Genomic DNA, 19318 nt, shown 5'->3' on the forward strand with positions numbered 1-19318 from the left:
TCAGTTGTAGCAAGCTCTTTACTGCTAAATGCTTGTTTTCAGTCATAGCATGATCTGTACTGCCAAATGCATGTTTTCAGTTTTAGAATTTATCATTTTACTGAATGCTTTTATTTCTTTGCAAGACAAAAGTATCGGATGTTACTGTTTTTTCTTTACAGAAAGAGAATATGTCAATGTCTATTTAAATTCAACCAACTACTTAGTGGATGGAAGACGTTACGTTATTTGTATATATGCCAATAAAACAGCAATAACGAAAGAACGATGGATACAGTATCTGGAAGCTGTCAGTGCATGTAGCGATGGTGTCACTGTTGATCTTACTCCTCCAACTCCAGGCAAAGTATGGATTGGAACAGAGGACACACAAATGTACCAGGTACTGTGAAAGGAACATGTTATAAGTAGTTTAATTTTGATTATACCATTGCCACAGTACTAAATAACTTTCCGATGTTGCCATGACACAATACACCAGCCAGTGTAGATATTATAACTAAGTTACTCACCTCTGGATAAAAAATCTCAATCTTTTACTTTCACCATTTTATAAAAGAGAAAACTGTTAAAGTGAAAGTTTTCATTTTCATTTTGTTTAATACCTTCATTGTAAATAATACTAAAATCTGAATCTGTTCACATACCAGCAACATATGTAGGAATTAGTTTAATTGGTTAAAAATGTATTTTTATTTTTTTTAAAAACATGACCTAACATAAGGATTTTGTTTTTATGAAAGTTTTGCTGTACTGGTCTTATGGACCAGGAGTGCTTATGTGATGGTCTATTATCCATTGTCCATCTTCCTGTGTGTTGGCACAAGCTTGTAATAGCTGCTACTCCTAAACTACTTGGAAAATTGCCTTGAAACTTAACACACACATTCATCCCATGTTTAGTTTTGTTTTTTCACTAAAAGACTTTCTATGAGATCTAGTAGTTTTAAAATGAAATGGTTCTGATCTGATGTTAGATATGGCCACCTTAGTGGCATTAATGACATTTTTTTTTATCACTAATCCTCATTGAATGGATAGCCATACCATCCTGGGCTTTTCATTGAAAGATTTACTATAATGTCTAACTGGTCCTGAATGAAAATGGTGTCACTCAGACATTCAATATGGCCACAGAGGTGTTCTTGACAATCTTGTCAATGCTCCTTCTTCAGAATGAATGATCACATGAAGTTTTCACTAAAGGTTTTTTATGATATCTTGTTGGTTAAAAATGAATATGGTTCTGGATTGATGTCAAACTTGGCCACTTCAATGGCTATCTAAAAATCTTGTTATTGCTGCTCCTCCTGAATGGACCTGGGGTTTTCACTAAAATACTTCTTATGATGTCTAGTTGTTTTTAAATGAAACTGGTGCTCACACTTGCCATCTTGAAAATTTTATTACTTCTTATCCTAGATGGATTATCATATCGACATTGTACTTTCACCTAAATACATTTTTTGGTGTCTAGATGACTCTAATGGAAACGTTGCCAGTCTGAGAGACAACATGGTCACCATGGCAGTCATCTGGAAAATCTCATCATTACTCATCAAACATGAAAGGTCTTATCAGCCAAGGATCATCAGTTCACTTCTTTCTAGATTGACCCTTGACTTGTGTAGCTGGCCAAGGATCATAAGTTCACTTCTTTCCACATCAACCCTTGACTTATGTAGCTGGCCGAGGATCATAAGTTCACTTCTTTCCACATCAGCCCTTGACTTGTGTAGCTGGCCAAGGATCATCAGTTCACTTCTTTCCACATCAACCCTTGACTTATGTAGCTTGCCAAGGATCATCAGTTCACTTCTTTCCACATCAACCCTTGACTGATGTAGCTTGCCAAGGATCATAAGTTCACTTCTTTCCACATCAACCCTTGACTTATGTAGCTTGCCAAGGATCATAAGTTCACTTCTTTCCACATCAACCCTTGACTTATGTAGCTGGCCAAGGATCATCAGTTCACTTCTTTCCACATCAACCCTTGACTTATGTAGCTTGCCAAGGATCATCAGTTCACTTCTTTCCACATCAACCCTTGACTTATGTAGCTTGCCAAGGATCATAAGTTCACTTCTTTCCACATCAACCCTTGACTTATGTAGCTTGCCAAGGATCATCAGTTCACTTCTTTCCACATCAACCCTTGACTGATGTAGCTGGCCAAGGATCATAAGTCCACTTCTTTCTACATTGACCCTTGGCTTATGTAGCTGGCCAAGGATCATCAATCCGCTTCTTTCTACATTGACCCTTGACTTATGTAACTGGCCAGGGATCATCAGTTCACTTCTTTCCACATCAACCCTTGACTTGTGTAGCTGGCCAAGGATCATCAGTTCACTTCTTTCCACATCAACCCTTGACTTGTATAGCTGGACAAGGATCATAAGTTCACTTCTTTCCACATCAACCCTTGACTTATGTAGCTAGCCAAAGTCTAGTTTTGAACAAGTGCTCTCTTGTGCTTAAAGAGATATAGGCTGTGGAAATCGAAATTAAATGACTAATCAGAGAACTCTTTACTTGACATGTATGTTTGTAGTTGTGAATGATGTTATCCACCTTAATTAAAAAAAGACAACATTTACATTGGAGAGATTTACTTGCTACATGTGTCATAGTCTGTGAAGGCTACTATGATTATTTTTGACTTTTTTCATTGGTAAATGTAACAAGCAGTCCGACTGATCAGTTACATCAGCTGCATCCAATCATGTGTCAGAGCAGTAGATACTCTTGAGGCTCATGAAGCAGGCATACCTTTGATGGGTGTCATGTGACTGGTAGTGAATTATTTTTGGTAATTGACTGAAATGATGAATTGATGGTGACAAATCTTCTGGTAATTTGCCTTTGCATGTTGAATATAAAAGTAGCTAGCTAGGCTAGACCAGTGTAGGTTATCTCCCAATTCTGAAGAAGATATTTGTATCCATTCACAGTGGTGTCTGCTGGAACCATTCAGTTTTAGTTTCTTTCTCAATGGCGCAGTACCAACAAGAAAGCATAAATAGAAGTAGATTTAATATTTATCCCAAAATTGAATAAGTGAATCTTGAATTCTTATCTTGTTTAGATGAAGTTCCATTGAATTTATGGGAAGGAATATGCAATTATTGTCAAAGATGACTCAATTTTATTGACTTAGTTTAGGATCACTGTAGTCATCCACTACACTGAATAGCATGTTTATATTCTAGTTTTCTTTTCTTTTGTCAAGTCCTCCTTGTCCGACATTATGGTTCACTGGGAGTCTTTTGTTGACCTTGAGGTGTACGGTATCAACATTCATCCAACAACTGTACAGAAGTATGAAGTGGCAATAGGTAAGTGTCAACAAAAAGTAGTGTACAGAAATATAACAGTTGTACAGTTTTGTTTGCACTGACAACTGTATAGAAGTATGAGGTGGAAATAGGTGTCAACAGAAAATAGTGTACAGAAATATGACACAGTGGTACAATTTTGTTTGCACTGACAACTGTACAGAAGTATGAAGTGGCAATAGGTAAGTGTCAAAAGAAAGTAGTGTACAGAAATATGAGTACATTGGTGTTTGCATTAACAACCATACAGAAGTAGGAAATGGCAATAGTAGGTGTAAATACGCATGTTGCATGTTGTAATATGATGCATAAATAAGTTGCAGTTTTCTGTCTGACACCTGTATAGAAGTAAGAAATGGTCATAAGTAAGTGTAAATACCTGATCACTGTAAAGAAACATGAAGCAGCAGTAGGTTGGTTTTCTTTTTAATGACTGCTGTGCAAACGTGAATTGGCAGTAGGTTTCAAATAATAGTGTACAGACATGTGAATTGGAAATAGGTTTTAAAGAATAGTGTACAATCATTGGCAATAGGTGCCAAAGAATAGTGGGATAGTAGACAGTTGGTATTTAAACTGTATACTGTACAGAAGTTTGAAATTGCAGTAAATACAAGGTGATCAAATTATCACATACTTTTATTATTTATTAGCCGTTTGACCCATGCTCAAAATAATGCATGTTATATTTGACAAATAGTGACATCACACAGCATTGTGATTGAGCAATTCAGGGAGATTTGGAGTTTATAGCTCTACTGATCACGGTGGTTATCTGGCGAATCTTTCTGAATGGCCATATCAACATGGGGTTTTCACTAAAAGACTTTTTACAATGTTTATTGGGTCCTAAATGAAAAGGAAGCTGATCTGCTACAGTGTCCATCTTGAAAATCTTTGTTATTGCTACTCATTCTAAACAGATCATACTGGCATGGGGTTTAACCCGAAGACTTCTTAAGGTGGCACTCTACAGTTTTGTATTTTGAATAGGGTTAGATTTTTATAGAAAAGAATTTTCTTGGTTTTCCTTGCTGGTCATAATGGTTGTTTAAAAACACCTTGTATATTGTAGGTATTGCTTAAAGTACTTATAATTCCCTTTATTTTGGTGTATGATTGAATGTGTAATTTGGATTGTAGAGTATACAGCTTGGCCTTAATTTAGATGTGCATCTATAAAAAAAACTGCTAGCTCTACTTAGTCATTTTCACTTCCTGTACTTCAGAGGTAACTTGCACAAAAAAGAGCTGATAACGTTTATTTACATTTTTTATATTTTGTAATTCATTCATTGCACTTTCAGAAGTTTGCATTGTCTATTCTGGCAAAATTAATATTCCTGTTTTAATAATTGCCAAAGGTAGGGTACTTTAGAATAATTCAGGCTGATTGTTCAAGCACATGGGAAGAGTCATTCTGGTCAGCAGTGCACTTAGATCTTGTACAATTTCACAAGTCTTCTGTGAACGTCCCATGGCAATATTACATTTCATTCAAGAGAATTAAGAATAAAATGATTTTCAAGATGGCCCCTGTGGCAGCAGTGTATTGAATACCATAATGCTATTCTTTTCGCGATTAACTCTAACAGCATACATATGATTCAGCCTCAAAAATTCAAGGCTTTTGTAAATGTAAATATTTGGCACCTGGAAAGAGTTGCCAGAAGTTGGTATGAACCTGGAGAGGTGGTCACCCTTGAATAATCCTATTCTGCTATCATCTACGTCATAATTGGCAATCTTCAATTTTTCCTAAAATAATGACTAAAATATCTTTTTTTAAAAAATATACAACTTTTTATAAAACAAAATAAAATGTTAAAAACAAAATGCTCAGAAATAGTAAATGAGTGAAAATCACTGGCAAATTGCATCCTGTGCATCCACGCAAGATGAAACCATGGGACAAGATGTCACCAGTACTTTATGAGTGCCTTGATCTGTAGAGGATGGGTTGAATGCATAATGGTTGCTTTAACGGAGGAAAGAATTATGCGGAATTATTAAAGCCTGGGTAACTTTTTCCATTTTTCAGCAATCAGTACATTGTTAGATGTAACATCAGAAACCATGGTTCCCTTTTATAAAGATTGCATAAAATTCTCTTATAGTGTATAAATTTTTTAAAAAAATATTTATTATGACAAGTATTCTTACATAAATATCTGATAAATTTATTATATTATTTCTTGGTACAGAAATGATACATTTTCAAAAATCATGCTTTAATTGGACAATCTACTCAGCAAAAGTTTTGTCTGTAATAAAAGCATAAACATATGCATAAAAAAGGGGCAGCACAATATGTGTCGGCGTGCCATATGTTGTGTGCACCTGATGTAGACCAAGGAATCATGACAGATAAGTAAGTCATTGCCTTCCATTGCCAGATTAATGCTTGATTTATGACTTGTGTTAAATCTTATTTCATTTTTACATATACTACAAACTTAATTATATGGAATGCTTAACTAGTTGACAGGCTAATGCACTTTTTATGGCCTGAGTTTTCATGGTGTAGCCAAATAATTATGGGTTTTTTTTTCATGAATTATAACTAGTTTCCTATTGTTTACATAGAACAATCAATGATTAAATAATTCTTTTAATTCATAGTTAGGAGCAACCACAAATTCCATCAAAATTGATTTCCATTAAAAAGTAATGAATTGATAGTATTGTGTTTCTTGTATGTACGAGCTTGTGTAATCTCTGCAGCTTTTTTAAAAAAAAGTGATTTTTTTAGAAGTCTATGTTACTTTTGAAAGTGTGAACAAAGATACTTTAAAGACTGAATGTTTTGTAGAAAATCCCTATTGCATATACTCACTTATCAGCCAACTGCAAAATACAGACCCAGATCTGCCATTGCATAATGCACCAACAAATCTGTGTTGTTTGCTCTACACATTAGTCCTAACCAGCTGCAAAGACCCAGATGTTCTGGTGCAATCTCCGATGGCAGATCTGGGTCCATGCAATTTGCAGTTGGGTCTGACTTGTAAGCAAGTATAGATGGTATTTTAAAGTACAATACAGTGACAGTTATTTGGACCCATAATAAAATTGATTCTGTTAGAAAAACTGGTCTTTAGGATAATAGACTTCATTTAATTAGTTGGGGATAGAAATTTTGAAGAAGGAAAAAAACACTATTTTAGTTCTAAGTGTTTTTGTGAGGAAATGCAACTCTAGTGCTGCAGTATTGGTGGTGAAACATTAAACACACCTCAGTGTGGGGCAACATTATACACACCTCAGTGTGGGGCAACATTATACACACCTCAGTGTGGGGCAACATTAAACACACCTCAGTGTGGGGCAACATTAAACACACCTCATTGTGGGGCAACATTAAAGACACCTCAGTGTGGGGCAATATTAAACACACCTCATTGTGGGGCAACATTATACACACCTCATTGTGGGGCAACATTATACACACCTCAGTGTGGGGCAGCATTAAACACACCTCAGTGTGGGGCAATATTAAACACACCTCATTGTGGGGCAACATTTACACACCTCAGTGTGTGGCAACATTAAACACACCTGAGTGTGGGGCAACATTAAACATACCTCATTGTGGGGCAACATTAAACACACCTGAGTGTGGGGCAACATTAAACACACCTCACTGTGGGGCAACATTAAACACACCTGAGTGTGGGGCAACATTAAACACACCTGAGTGTGGGGCAACATTAAACACACCTCAGTGTGGGGCAATATTAAACACACCTCAGTGTGGGGCAACATTAAACACACCTCAGCATTATTCAGTTCTTCTTACAACACGTGTATTGTCATGGTGAATCTAATTTTTATTTTCATTCTACAACATATTTATTCACCCTTTTTACCATTTATTTAAAGACAGTCAGAGACAATTTGCATAAATGTTTTGGTTATTTTTTTAAATTTTATTATTTTACTTATAATTCCTAAACCCAGTTATGGATTTTATTTATACTTAGGTTGAATTATCATGAAGGTAAGGCAATTAATTTGGTGACATGCATGTTTGCCCTTTTGACCTTGGGGTCAAAGTCTTAGTCATTGAAATGCTGCATTGAGGTTTGATATAAATTATTTTCCATTCCTTGCATTTCTGAAACCCCTTGATCATTTTCTTCATATGCCATAATTGGCATGAATCATTTTGAAGCTAAGACAGTTTATTTAATTGCCAATTTTCAGGTTCTTCATATGGTGGAACTGACATCATAGATTTCAGGAATGTTGGAATTACTAATCATGCTACATTTCATGGTCTCCTGCTGAACAATGGTCACACTTACTATGCCACAGTAAGAGGTATGTACTTGCAAATATTTAAAATCTTCATTTAAATTTTTACATCTGCCATAAGGTGGAGCATGTTATGTAGTGATGTTTTCCTTCCATATGTTGGTTAAAATTTTCTTCTCTGTACAATGACTCAAGTTCTTCACCACTAACACTACCAAACTTTATGGATGGCTTGCACTTGGGTAAAGGTTGAACCCTATTCAGGGTCAAAAGGTTAAAAGCCATGGTTACTCAGAATAACAATGGTTTCTGAACTGTAACATTATTTCTTCATCACAGACCTTACCAAACATTATGGATGCTTGCATTTGTGGTAAATAAGAAGTACCAGGGTCAAAATGTCAAGGTCACTGACTTAAAGCAAAAGAAAATGGTTCCTGCACAACACCATTAGTTTTCTATAAAGATCTGGACCAAATTTTGTAGATGTCTAGCATGTGGGGAAGTCTATTTCAAGGTCAAAGGTCACTGAGCCTTATAAAAGAAGAGTGGTTTCAAAACTATAACATTAGTCCTGCGTCCCACAATGGGATCAAACTTTGTGGATGGATTGGAAAAAGCTCATCAATAATTGGCTACTATTACACATGGGGCCATAATGGTACTCTTGTTGCAAAATTTAATGAATACTCCTGTGGCCTAATTAGTTAAAGCATCCACCTAAAATGCAGGAGATCATGAGTTTGAAACCCTGGCTAAGTCATAAAAAAGACAAAGAAATGGTACTAGCAGCTGTCTCACTTCTTGCTCAGCATTGAGAGATGTTAGTCTTAGGACTGGTCAGCCTGGTGTCAGGATAATGTGGCTGGGTTGGACATGATGCTACAAGTCTGCGGCATGATGCCCCAGTGCTAGACATCACTCTAAACTGCCACGCTATGGACATCATAGCAATACGACTAAAAATATTGCTAAAACTACATTAAGAAGAAAAGAAACAAAGAGAGAAAAATTGGGGTTTAAAGAAACTAGACGACGGGAGAAATTGCATTCTTCATTAAGTAAGGAAAAAGCAGAAGAAACAGAAAGTGAGAAAAGAGATCCTGGCCATGATTCTTTTGGCGCTACTGGAAGTGTTTTTTCTTCCTTAACTACAAAAGGAATTGGTTTTATTGCTTGTCCTAATAATGTTCTTTCTGACATTGAATGGCTAGAAATTCTGATTGGAGGAAAACGTGCCAGAAATAATGCTCCAGAAATTAAAATTGAAACAACTGATATTTGTCAAAGATTATTTACAGGTGATATCATGGACATCAATGTTTATCAGTCTCTCATTAACTAAATCATTGATGATTATCACAGTGATTAAATAAATGAATAATAAATAAGATGATTGTACACAATGCTCAACGTGGACCAATCATGGTCAGAGTTATAGACTCACGATTACCAACTTACGAAGCGATTTACGGTGGTGGACTTGCCAATGTTATTCAAGGTTTATTTGCGAGGATAGCCCCAAAAGCAATACCGATTGCAAAACAACTAGGAATGAAATCTATTGATCTTGTTCATGAAAAAATTCCTGGTGCAATTGGTAATGTTGCCAGTAAAGTATTTTCGGCGATCAAGGATAGACTAGCACGATTAATACGATGAAAACCTCAGCCACCAGTGAAACTGGCCAGCACTGGAGTTATGCCTGCAAATGTCAGTAAGATAATAAATCAAGCTGCTAATCAAAAACTATCAGAGTTGGCTGATGAAGCAGAAAAAAATATAACTTCAAGTCTTATTTCAGGAAGTGGTCTTTGTGTTAACACGATAACAATTATAATAAACTGTTCAAGCATATATCCGATTCCACATTTGACATGGATGCACCAGTTCTCAAGGATGAATCTCTATGCGATTATCAGTATTATTCTTATGACGCACGACAACCAAATCAAAGTGGGCGAGTTGAATTACAAGTTCAAGATACAAGCAGATATTTCTTGCCTGCTGAAGCATTTATTGAAGTAGATGGTGAAATTATAAACACAGATGATACTAAATATGTAGCTGATGTTAGAATTGGTTTTGTCAACAATGGCATCATGTCATTATTTGACAGTGCTACATATATCATTGACGGAAGAAATATTGAATCGTTTCAGAAGTATGTCGACATTGCCATGACGGTAATAGGTCTAGCAAGATATTCAGATAATTATACAAGATCAGCCAGCCCGACAATGATGTTTTACAAAGACGATACTGACCACCCTGACAACATATAGTATAATATGAGACGACCAAGAAACTTTGCCATCAACGATGAAGCTGATGTGTAACCAGTGGTTCATGGTGCTAATCCAGATTACAACTTAGGATTCACATCATGACAATCAATGTTGAAGGGTGATTGTAGAAGATTTTCATGCGCAGTTCCACTACCCCAGTATCTTTGGATTTTGTATAAACGTTAGAAAAGTTATCTTTGGGGCTAGACATACAGTTGCGCTTATAAGAAAGGCTACCAATGATGATGCAATTTGGCAACCTGCTGGTAAAGTAATATTAACAAAACTTTCATTGTGGATGCCGGTAATGACTCCAACATTTGCCAAAGAACAAAATTTACTCTCTTTTATGGATTCAGGTTGTAAATCATTGTTATCATGGTTAACAGTAACCACAGATGGTGTTCAAACTAGTGTTAATAGTTTATTTACATGGCATATAGCATCACAGCAAGGAGTTTCTGCACCACGACATATATTTGTTGCTTTTCAAGATTTTATGCGAGTAAATTCACAAATACATAGTCATGTGATATTTGATAAACTTGGAGTTAGTGAAGTTTCCTTAAGAATAAATGGACATCAAGAACCAGCTGAGGATATATTATTGAATTTTGATCAAAATCATGTAGCACATGTATATCATCGTTTGATGACATTTATGGGACGTGATAAGAATATAGATACTGGTTTGCAATTATGACAGCTAAATTTTACAACATTGTGTCCAATTTATTACTTTTCGTTGTAGCATCTTGATTTATCTAGACCGTCTGTCATTGATGTTCACTCTCAAGCTCAAGTGACACAACCTCCTATTGCCATAGTTGGTCCACCAATTATTCATGGTGCTTACAGAGCAATCACTGTTATATTCAGCGATAAAGCAATGTTGCTTGAAGGGGTTGGTAGAGTTATTGATGCCCCAGTGGAAAATATGTAATATTTTCTAAACATGTAATTAGATCACGTATGATATTATAATGTCATATCATCATGTTAGTGTCAGTCTGACTCCTGTTCAGATTAAAAATCTTCAATTAAGTTCAGCAAAGAACTGCGGAATGAAAATATCACTAAAGCAATATCAAATCACAGGTGGTCAAAATAAATTATCATTGTCAGAATGTCAACTCATACATTTCAATAGTGCCAAATAATCAAAAACAGGCATTAAACTTAGTCTCTCTATGGGTGGGATTAAAGACTCAATTAAAACAGGTGGTATATTTCCACTTCTTGTATCTACACCAGCGTTAATAGCCACAGCCACACCTGCCATTGCAAAAGCAGCTGCACTTGGTGCTGTTGGAACTGCTGCTGAAATGACATTTAAAAAAAGCAACAGGAAAAGGATTGAAAAAAGGAGGGAAAGGTATAAGATTACCAGGAACTCATTATCGATATGGAAAAGGTCTGAGACTTCCAGGAACACTTTGTTAATCTTTCCAATGTCAGCTTTTGATTTACTTGATGCTGCTAAAAAATTAAATGTAAAACTTTTTAGAGGTGTTTTTATGTATGATCAATTACCAGGGTAACATCAATATTCAGTGTGATGTTGCAGCACAACATTATATATATAATCAAGTACGTGAATGGCAAACAAAACTAATATCATTGATAAATATGCAATAAAAGTTATAAAAAATACAATAGATGCATAATTGCTATTGATATAATTGTTTCTTCGGCATCTGCTGCTATCGCTGGAACTGGCGTATTGTTATCAACAATGACATCACCAGCAGTTATAACAATTTGTGTTTTAGCTGCAACAACAATTGCTGGTATTCTCAATATCATCGCAAAAAAATATCAACATGCACAAATACAAAATTGCATGAATATATAATAAAACTATATACAGCAACAACAGCATATTCTAAATTGTCTTTGTTAATATCTTCAGGCCTTAGCGATGGAATAATTTCAGACACTGAGTTTGTAGAGATGATTAAAATCTACCATGAAGGCACTGCACAAAATCTGAATAATCAGGATTTAGAAAATAATAATAATAATCATAATGTCAACATCGAACGAATTACTACAACAGATTGTCGTTGAAAACCATGATGATATTGGTGAGTTCAGCTAATCCTGAATTTAGTGTTCATTTTCCAACTGCAATTCCAGCAAAAGAAATAACACTAGCATAATTACGAGTATATTACAGCTGGCCAAATATCACATCAAAATCATTCGGTGGATTATAGCATATAATTCATTTGTATTTGCAAATAAAAATAAACCAGATGGAACTGCCGATTGGCAAGTTGTCAAATTGAACAAATCAGTGATGAATTTCAACACAGAATCAAATCTATAACAAAAAGAGAATTGAAAATAACTATCACCATTCACGAATCAACTGTGTTAGGATGGCCTGACATAGCACCTGTTTATCAAGGTCCACTAGAACCAAAGTTAAATAAATTTCTTACAAATGAAAATAAAAATATAACAACTCCAAAATATCGAAATAGTTTTCCATGGAATGGAACTGATGTGTATATAATATTTATGCTTTTCGTGATGAGTTAAGATATTTGGACGTTTATAAAATGTGTTTCGATCCCATTAATTCTGAGAGCAATCAATCAATCAACAAAATATGCAACTTATTTACGTCATTATCACAGTACTATAATGATGATATTAAACAACAGATCAGTGAAACAATACAACATCTAAATCAAGTAGAATCAGATTATGATTGTGTTTCATGAAAGCGGTATTTGAACATGTTCTTTCCCCTGCTCTAGAAAACCATTTACCAATCATTATAAAATAACAGAAGAAGAGTATAAAGGACCAGGTAATTTTACATTCATGGTACCAAAATTGAATAAAGAGGAACTAAAAAATATTATCAATGAAAACTTTCCTAAAATCATTGAATCATGGAAAAAATAGCCCCACCAGCAAATATTCTCAACACAATAACGATCCATATTGGTGGTAGACATATTTCACCAGGAATTGTAAATATACTTTCAGCAATCACAGTCAATCTTGTATGTGATGCGATTGATGGCATCTATCAAATAAATCTTGAAAAATCTAGTCAGGCTCAGCAGGGAGATATTTTATATACATTTACACCACAAGTACATCCTGGATATTTGATTGTACAAGAACCGATCAATCCAGTTTATCTTCATTGTCATAATCTGTTATTATCAAGAATACATTTCAAACTTACTGACCGATCCAGACACTTAATTGATTTAAGAAATGAAAATTTAAATATAAATCTCTATTTAAGATCTTAACGAGATATTTTTGTAGAGTGTTTTACAATTAATTATTTAATCAAGAGGTATTATATAATGTACCAACATGTGAGAGTTTTCATACACGACAAAGACTGGTACATGAAAACAATATCTGAATAATAATGACACCACCCCCAGTCAATACAGAACAATTTAATGTTATTATAATTATTGACGAATACATCAATGAAATCTTTTTGTTGACGCAGGAACAATTAAATGAACTGCAGCAAGAACACATTATTATGATTACGTGTGATAGAGATCAGTTTATGAGTTATGCACATTCTTGTATTGAATTAGATCAGCTTAAAAAATATTGTCTAATTCTTCAAATTGATGGGTATATTACCATAAACTAAGATTTTAAAAAAATTACAGACAGATTTTTTTTTTACTGATCTAACTTTCTTCACTACTTTCACAAATGACATGGCTACAGTCACTGACAGCACTTTCTTTTTCACCATCTGATATAAACTTTTTTAACTGCGTGTTAATAATTTTTTCATTTCATATTCTTGAGCTAATTCTGTTCTAATTTTTTTGATCACACTTGAGAGAGATAATTTTTGTAAAAATTTCCATATCTTTCACAGTACCAAAGAATAGAACATAGCTTGTTGGATTAGTTTAATAAACTTGTATTCTGGTGGTAGCGTATATCTATCTTCAAATTTACGTATTCGCAATGATTCAAAATCACAAATAATATTTTATGGATCAAGTTGAATTTTTATACCATCTTTTTTAATTTTTTTATTGCATAAATAATATCATTAATATTTTCATAATTCGTTATATAGATATATATATTTAAAATACAATATATAAGTCACCGTTGGCTTTTTCTAAGCCAACATCAACCAGTTTTTTTTTTGGATGGCACAACATATAATCTCAATTAACTTAATTCCATGGACAGCAAAGCACATAATCTTAATTATAGCAGCATATTTACAGCGTATATACAATCTTAATTCTAAGGACAGCACAATATTAACTTAATTAACTTAATTCTATGGGCAACACAATACATATCAGGTGCCTTCTCTATTTTCAACCGATTTTTGCACACACCCTCCCAATAATCAACCCCTGGGAGAGTGCAAAAGACCCCCCCCCCTTTTTTTTAATGTGAAAATTGCGAATGTAACCATCATCAACAGATGTCCGCCACGAGACTTGTGAGAATCTAACACTCTAGCATTGTACCACTGTATATATCTTACTGATATATGAGTAAAATCAGTGTGGATTTATTTCTGATTTTAAACACATTGTATACATATATTTCTGCACTGACAAAGTCAAGGTTTAAATATCATCATCATTTAAATATGGGCACGTATATCTGTTTATAATCCCCATTCTGTATTAAAAGTAGCTATCACTAATAAAATCTAGATGCAGCAAGAGAAACCTGACTGATTCAGAAAAATAAGGATAATGTTTCTTAAAAAATCAAGCAAAAAACCATTGTTGGTCAATAAAATAAAAATTATTTGTAAGATTACAGGCTTTACCTTTCTAACATAGTTATTCCCCTTGACGTATATCCTCACCGAAGTCATAAAAACATTAAATTACTCTCTTACAATAGAGTTATACCCTGAACTAAGATAGCTAAGTATATTTTTTGAAAATACAGATTTGGTTATATTATTTGCAACATGATGGGGAAAAAATTAACTAAAAAAATAATCATTTAATTATAAGCGAATATTCTTATAAAATACAGGCAAGGTTACTCACTCTGTGTTACTTGCTCTATCTTTTATCTGACAGGGTTATCTCATTTCATCTCTCTGTATCTAACACAATCAGGAGATATTGAAATATAATTTTTTGTTTATATATCTTTGAAAAGCTGATTTGGTTATATTATCTGTATTTACAGTCTTGCAATTTTTGAACGTTTGCCAGTATTTCCAAATCTGCTGTTCTGGCTTTGTATAATGGCTTGCAAATTATCTAAAGAGTTATCAAGTTCTGGTTATTAATATGATCAATCAATCACATGATCGTCTTCAAGCCCCGCCCCCTCGAAAACACTCGTATACAACAAACCTATGACTGGAATAATGTTTATTCCATTTAGTATTGATCATGAGATAACCTGTATTAGTGACATTACCAACTGGCTTTTTTAGTCGACAGTGCCTGATAATACCATCACAAGATGCTTCATAATTCTTGATGATGGGATGTCTCACAAATTCTTTTTGCTCCATTTATATATAATATTATTTTGTTTAAATAATGATTTGTCTGAATTATTTTTAAAATCTATCTAGATAATCTTTCACATTTCACTTTATCGTTATTGTAATTGTTATTTTTTAAAATCGTAATATCTTTTGAGCTCTCTATTTTTTACCACCACATAGCACACATAACTGCGTTTCTCCTCTAACTCCAACACCACACTGTAAACATGGTTTTTGTCCTAAACTCACTCTCAGTAAACTTTGTAAATGATATCCACAGAATTCATTTACACGAGCTTTGTCACAAGGAGTTGTGGAGCCTACCATAAGCCTACCATAAGCCATTTGCAGTTATTCTTTGTTTGAATCATTTTATATATATATATATATATATATATATATATATATATATATATATATATATATATATATATATATATATATATATAAATTTAAATATGTACTTGTCTTAATTATAATTATAATATGGAAGAATTAACTGAGATTAAAATAAAACCTTCTAAAGATAAATTTAATCTTGACTTACCAATGTGGAGTTCTGGTTGATCAGATGAATAAAACAATAATTAATAGTATTCATGATGCCAAGAAAGAATTTAGTAAAGATGGTGCATCATATGCAACACTGATATTATCAATGCTATAATGAACAACAAATGAGTAGCACCGATTATTAATTATCTCGACAATCAAAGATATTTTTTTCACAGTAAAGTTTATTATATTAGCAAAAACAAACAATAATACTTGGATTATCAGTGATAAACGTGGCCCTTTTCTTCATAATGAAAAAATTGCCATATTAAGTAAAAAATTCCTAACCAGGAATATTGACTGGTATTGAAAAACCATATTATGAAAGAGCATATCCTGTAAACGTGGTTATTTATGGAATTTATCAGATGAATGATTAGCCCAATGTTAATAATCTAAAACTGATGAAATTATCATGGCTAAATTGTGTAGCCAAACGAGTAATGGAACATTTCACAAACGCGATACTTGGAAATGGTTTAACGGATAAAAGACATAAAATGGGGAGAAATAGTTAAAGATACTGGAGCATCTTTGAAAGACGTCTCTGAATTAGGAAAGAAATTACAGTTCCCGATAATAGTAAAAACAAGAACCGAAGAGATTTTATATGAATCAAAGTATAAATCGAAAGGAGCTTTGAGTGAAATTATTGATCATAGTGCACATGCGTGGACTAATGCATTAACAATATTTCCACAAAATGGAGCTGTTAAATTTTATCAAGAAGATATATTTAATTTTATTAATGAAATAAGTAAGAATGATCCTGTATCCATGTGGTTGTTTCAGAGTTCAGATAATGGAAAATATCAGTTTGTATGGCCTAATGGAGATATTTATCATAATGAAGGAATGATGAATCTTGCATTGAAATATACCCATGACCCTGACGATGTCAAGGCCGAACAATTACTGAGTAATTGTTTTACCATTCCTTCAGTTGCTGCTCATTTTGCTAAAGAGAAAAATTTGTGGAAACCAACACGATTGGATTTTCTTGAAGAAATACAATGCAGCTGTGTCGAATACGGACACAGTGGATTATGGAATACTAAATACGATCACAGAGGTGTTATTTCAGTTGATATGGTTGCATGTTATCCCAGAAGTTTTTTGGTATGGGAGAGTGTTGTAAGTATTTTGAGTGATTTGGATACCCCACATACAAGATGACCAGAGTATTGATAAATGGACCATTACTGGATTTTGGCTTGACTGGATTTGCTTGTATTGAGCTTTTTAAGTTTGCTGAAAACTTCATTCGATTTGTTATGTCTGGTTTGGCAAAAAAAATTCAGAAAAAATGTGGGCACCAATAGTTTTATTACGATATATTCTCGATGTAAAAATACTGTTATCTTCAATTGTAAGTGAAGCAATTATATCGTATCATCCACTTAAGAAGTTTGGTTACCACAACAAAAGAAATAGTCTGATGTTTAAAATCCCAATAAAAGTGATTTTGAGAATAAAATCACAAAAGATTTTTGCAGAAAAATAATCGGTAAATTCACCCAAGGATGATCATATGATCATAAACGACATTGTACAAGATTGATTATAGATGATGCTGAACTAGATTTTATAATTGCTGATACAACAAATAGAAATACATTTATAAGTCGCAGTAATGTTAACTTATAGGATGGAACTAAATTAGGTACAATTGTGAGTTACACTGATGGTGAGTCACCGCAGTTTACTCATTTAAGATCTTCAATGCTCGCGTATGTTTCGATAAATCTATTATTGATGATAAAGAGAGTTTCCAAGTTTGCTGTCAGAGTCATATGGATTAGTTTTATATCAGCAAGAATACAGGATTGCTAGAACAACTACATATCAGTAATTATGCATCATGGGGTGAATGGAGAATAAAACGAGAAAATATACTCGATTATTCTGAATCCGCTGATGTTGAAATTAAGGATATTTGTTATAAAAAAAAAATCAAATATCAAAATTATCATCTGCACCATCAGTATATGATTGTGTAGCTAGAAATAAAACAGTTTATCTCAATGGGCCTGGAGGTTCGGTTAGAACAATTCATGTGATCCAATTATTCTTGAACAGTTGTTCAGAAATAGTTGTATTAACACTTACACACAGACTTGCAAGAGAAATAAAAGAAAGAAATATTAAATCATGCACTTATAAATTCTTTCGATGGAAGGGAGATAAATAGTCTCCTGAGAGAGAAATATATTCCAAGGAATATCGTTTGGGATGAAATATTCATGGTATCCTTGGATATGTTAAAAATATTTCTTGATTGGTTATTGACAAAAAATACTGCTATAATAATGTGTGGCGATCATGGTCAACCACCTCCTTTTGTTGGATTGTCTCCACATAAATGGCTGAAGATTTTTGTAGATTATTATGAAGAAATAACTAATGATCATAGAGTGCTTGATCCAGAATTAAGAGTTTAAGAAATTAATCATACCACAACCAAATAAAATTCAGTCTGAAATAATGCATGATATAATTTCAGAAACTCATATTAATAATTTTTTGAATTTATGGAGACCAAATAATTTGATAATTGCAAGTAGAAAGATTCATCACAAGGATTAACCATTTCTGATACAAATGTTTGGATCATTGATGATCGTATAAATGGTCAAACTTAGTTTATCTCGCAGTGTCTCGAGTCAGAAGAATATCTCAACTGCGGAGAATTGTCATAGACTTTACAGAAACTGCTGGCAACACCAGAGGTTTTGGCGATCCGTGTTATTGATAATGATATACTGTAGTAAGAAAAAATTAGTTATAAACAATGTGACAAAAAACATAAGCGTGACTTTGATCTCATTGCTGAATTTATCATGACACCGAAACAACAGGAAAATAATCATTGTGCGAGCTGTAACACAGTAATGCTGTGGCAGTATTCAAATAATAATCCAAGACAATTTACTGTAGACAGAATTAATAGAAATTTTGGTCAAACATGTGAAAATGTAATGCTGACCTGTCTTCAATGTAATCGACGTAAGGATGCTGGCACAATGGCACTAGTTTACAAAAGTGAATGTGGTGGTATTTGTGTCTTCAGGAATTACTTGTAATTGCTTGCATACAAATCCATGTTGAGGAGCAGTTGAATCTAATCTTTAGATTGCAGGTCTACCCGTAGATGTTGCCATACTAGAAATTTTATCTATCGTAATACTCCAAATAGGATCAGTCGCTCTTTTTTTACCACTTTCAAGTTCACCGGGTTCATATAAATAACTGACAGTCACATTACCTAATACTGGTTGTTTTGAAAATTCATGTCATGGCAGATGTTCGAGTCATTTCATTATTTAACACAGCTATTGCACTTGGTAATCTTGCAACCCGTTCGCAAGATCTCGTATCTTTCTGAA

The 19318-nt window shown here is 33.7% G+C and overlaps 1 protein-coding gene across 1 annotated transcript in view; it reads left to right on the forward strand.

The window, feature by feature from the left end:
- LOC149790372 (uncharacterized) overlaps positions 1 to 19318 on the forward strand; it is a 273840-nt gene that overhangs the window by 151710 nt on the left and 102812 nt on the right. Inside the window, exons 30-32 of the mRNA XM_089973208.1 lie at positions 162 to 382; positions 3236 to 3341; positions 7548 to 7664. Coding sequence (XP_089829334.1) covers positions 162 to 382; positions 3236 to 3341; positions 7548 to 7664 — 444 coding nt within the window. The remainder of the gene's footprint in view (positions 1 to 161; positions 383 to 3235; positions 3342 to 7547; positions 7665 to 19318) is intronic.

Source organism: Sinohyriopsis cumingii, chromosome 10, assembly GCF_028554795.1.
Source record: "Sinohyriopsis cumingii isolate HCF-2022 chromosome 10, ASM2855479v2, whole genome shotgun sequence".
NCBI classification, from domain to species: domain Eukaryota; kingdom Metazoa; phylum Mollusca; class Bivalvia; order Unionida; family Unionidae; genus Sinohyriopsis; species Sinohyriopsis cumingii.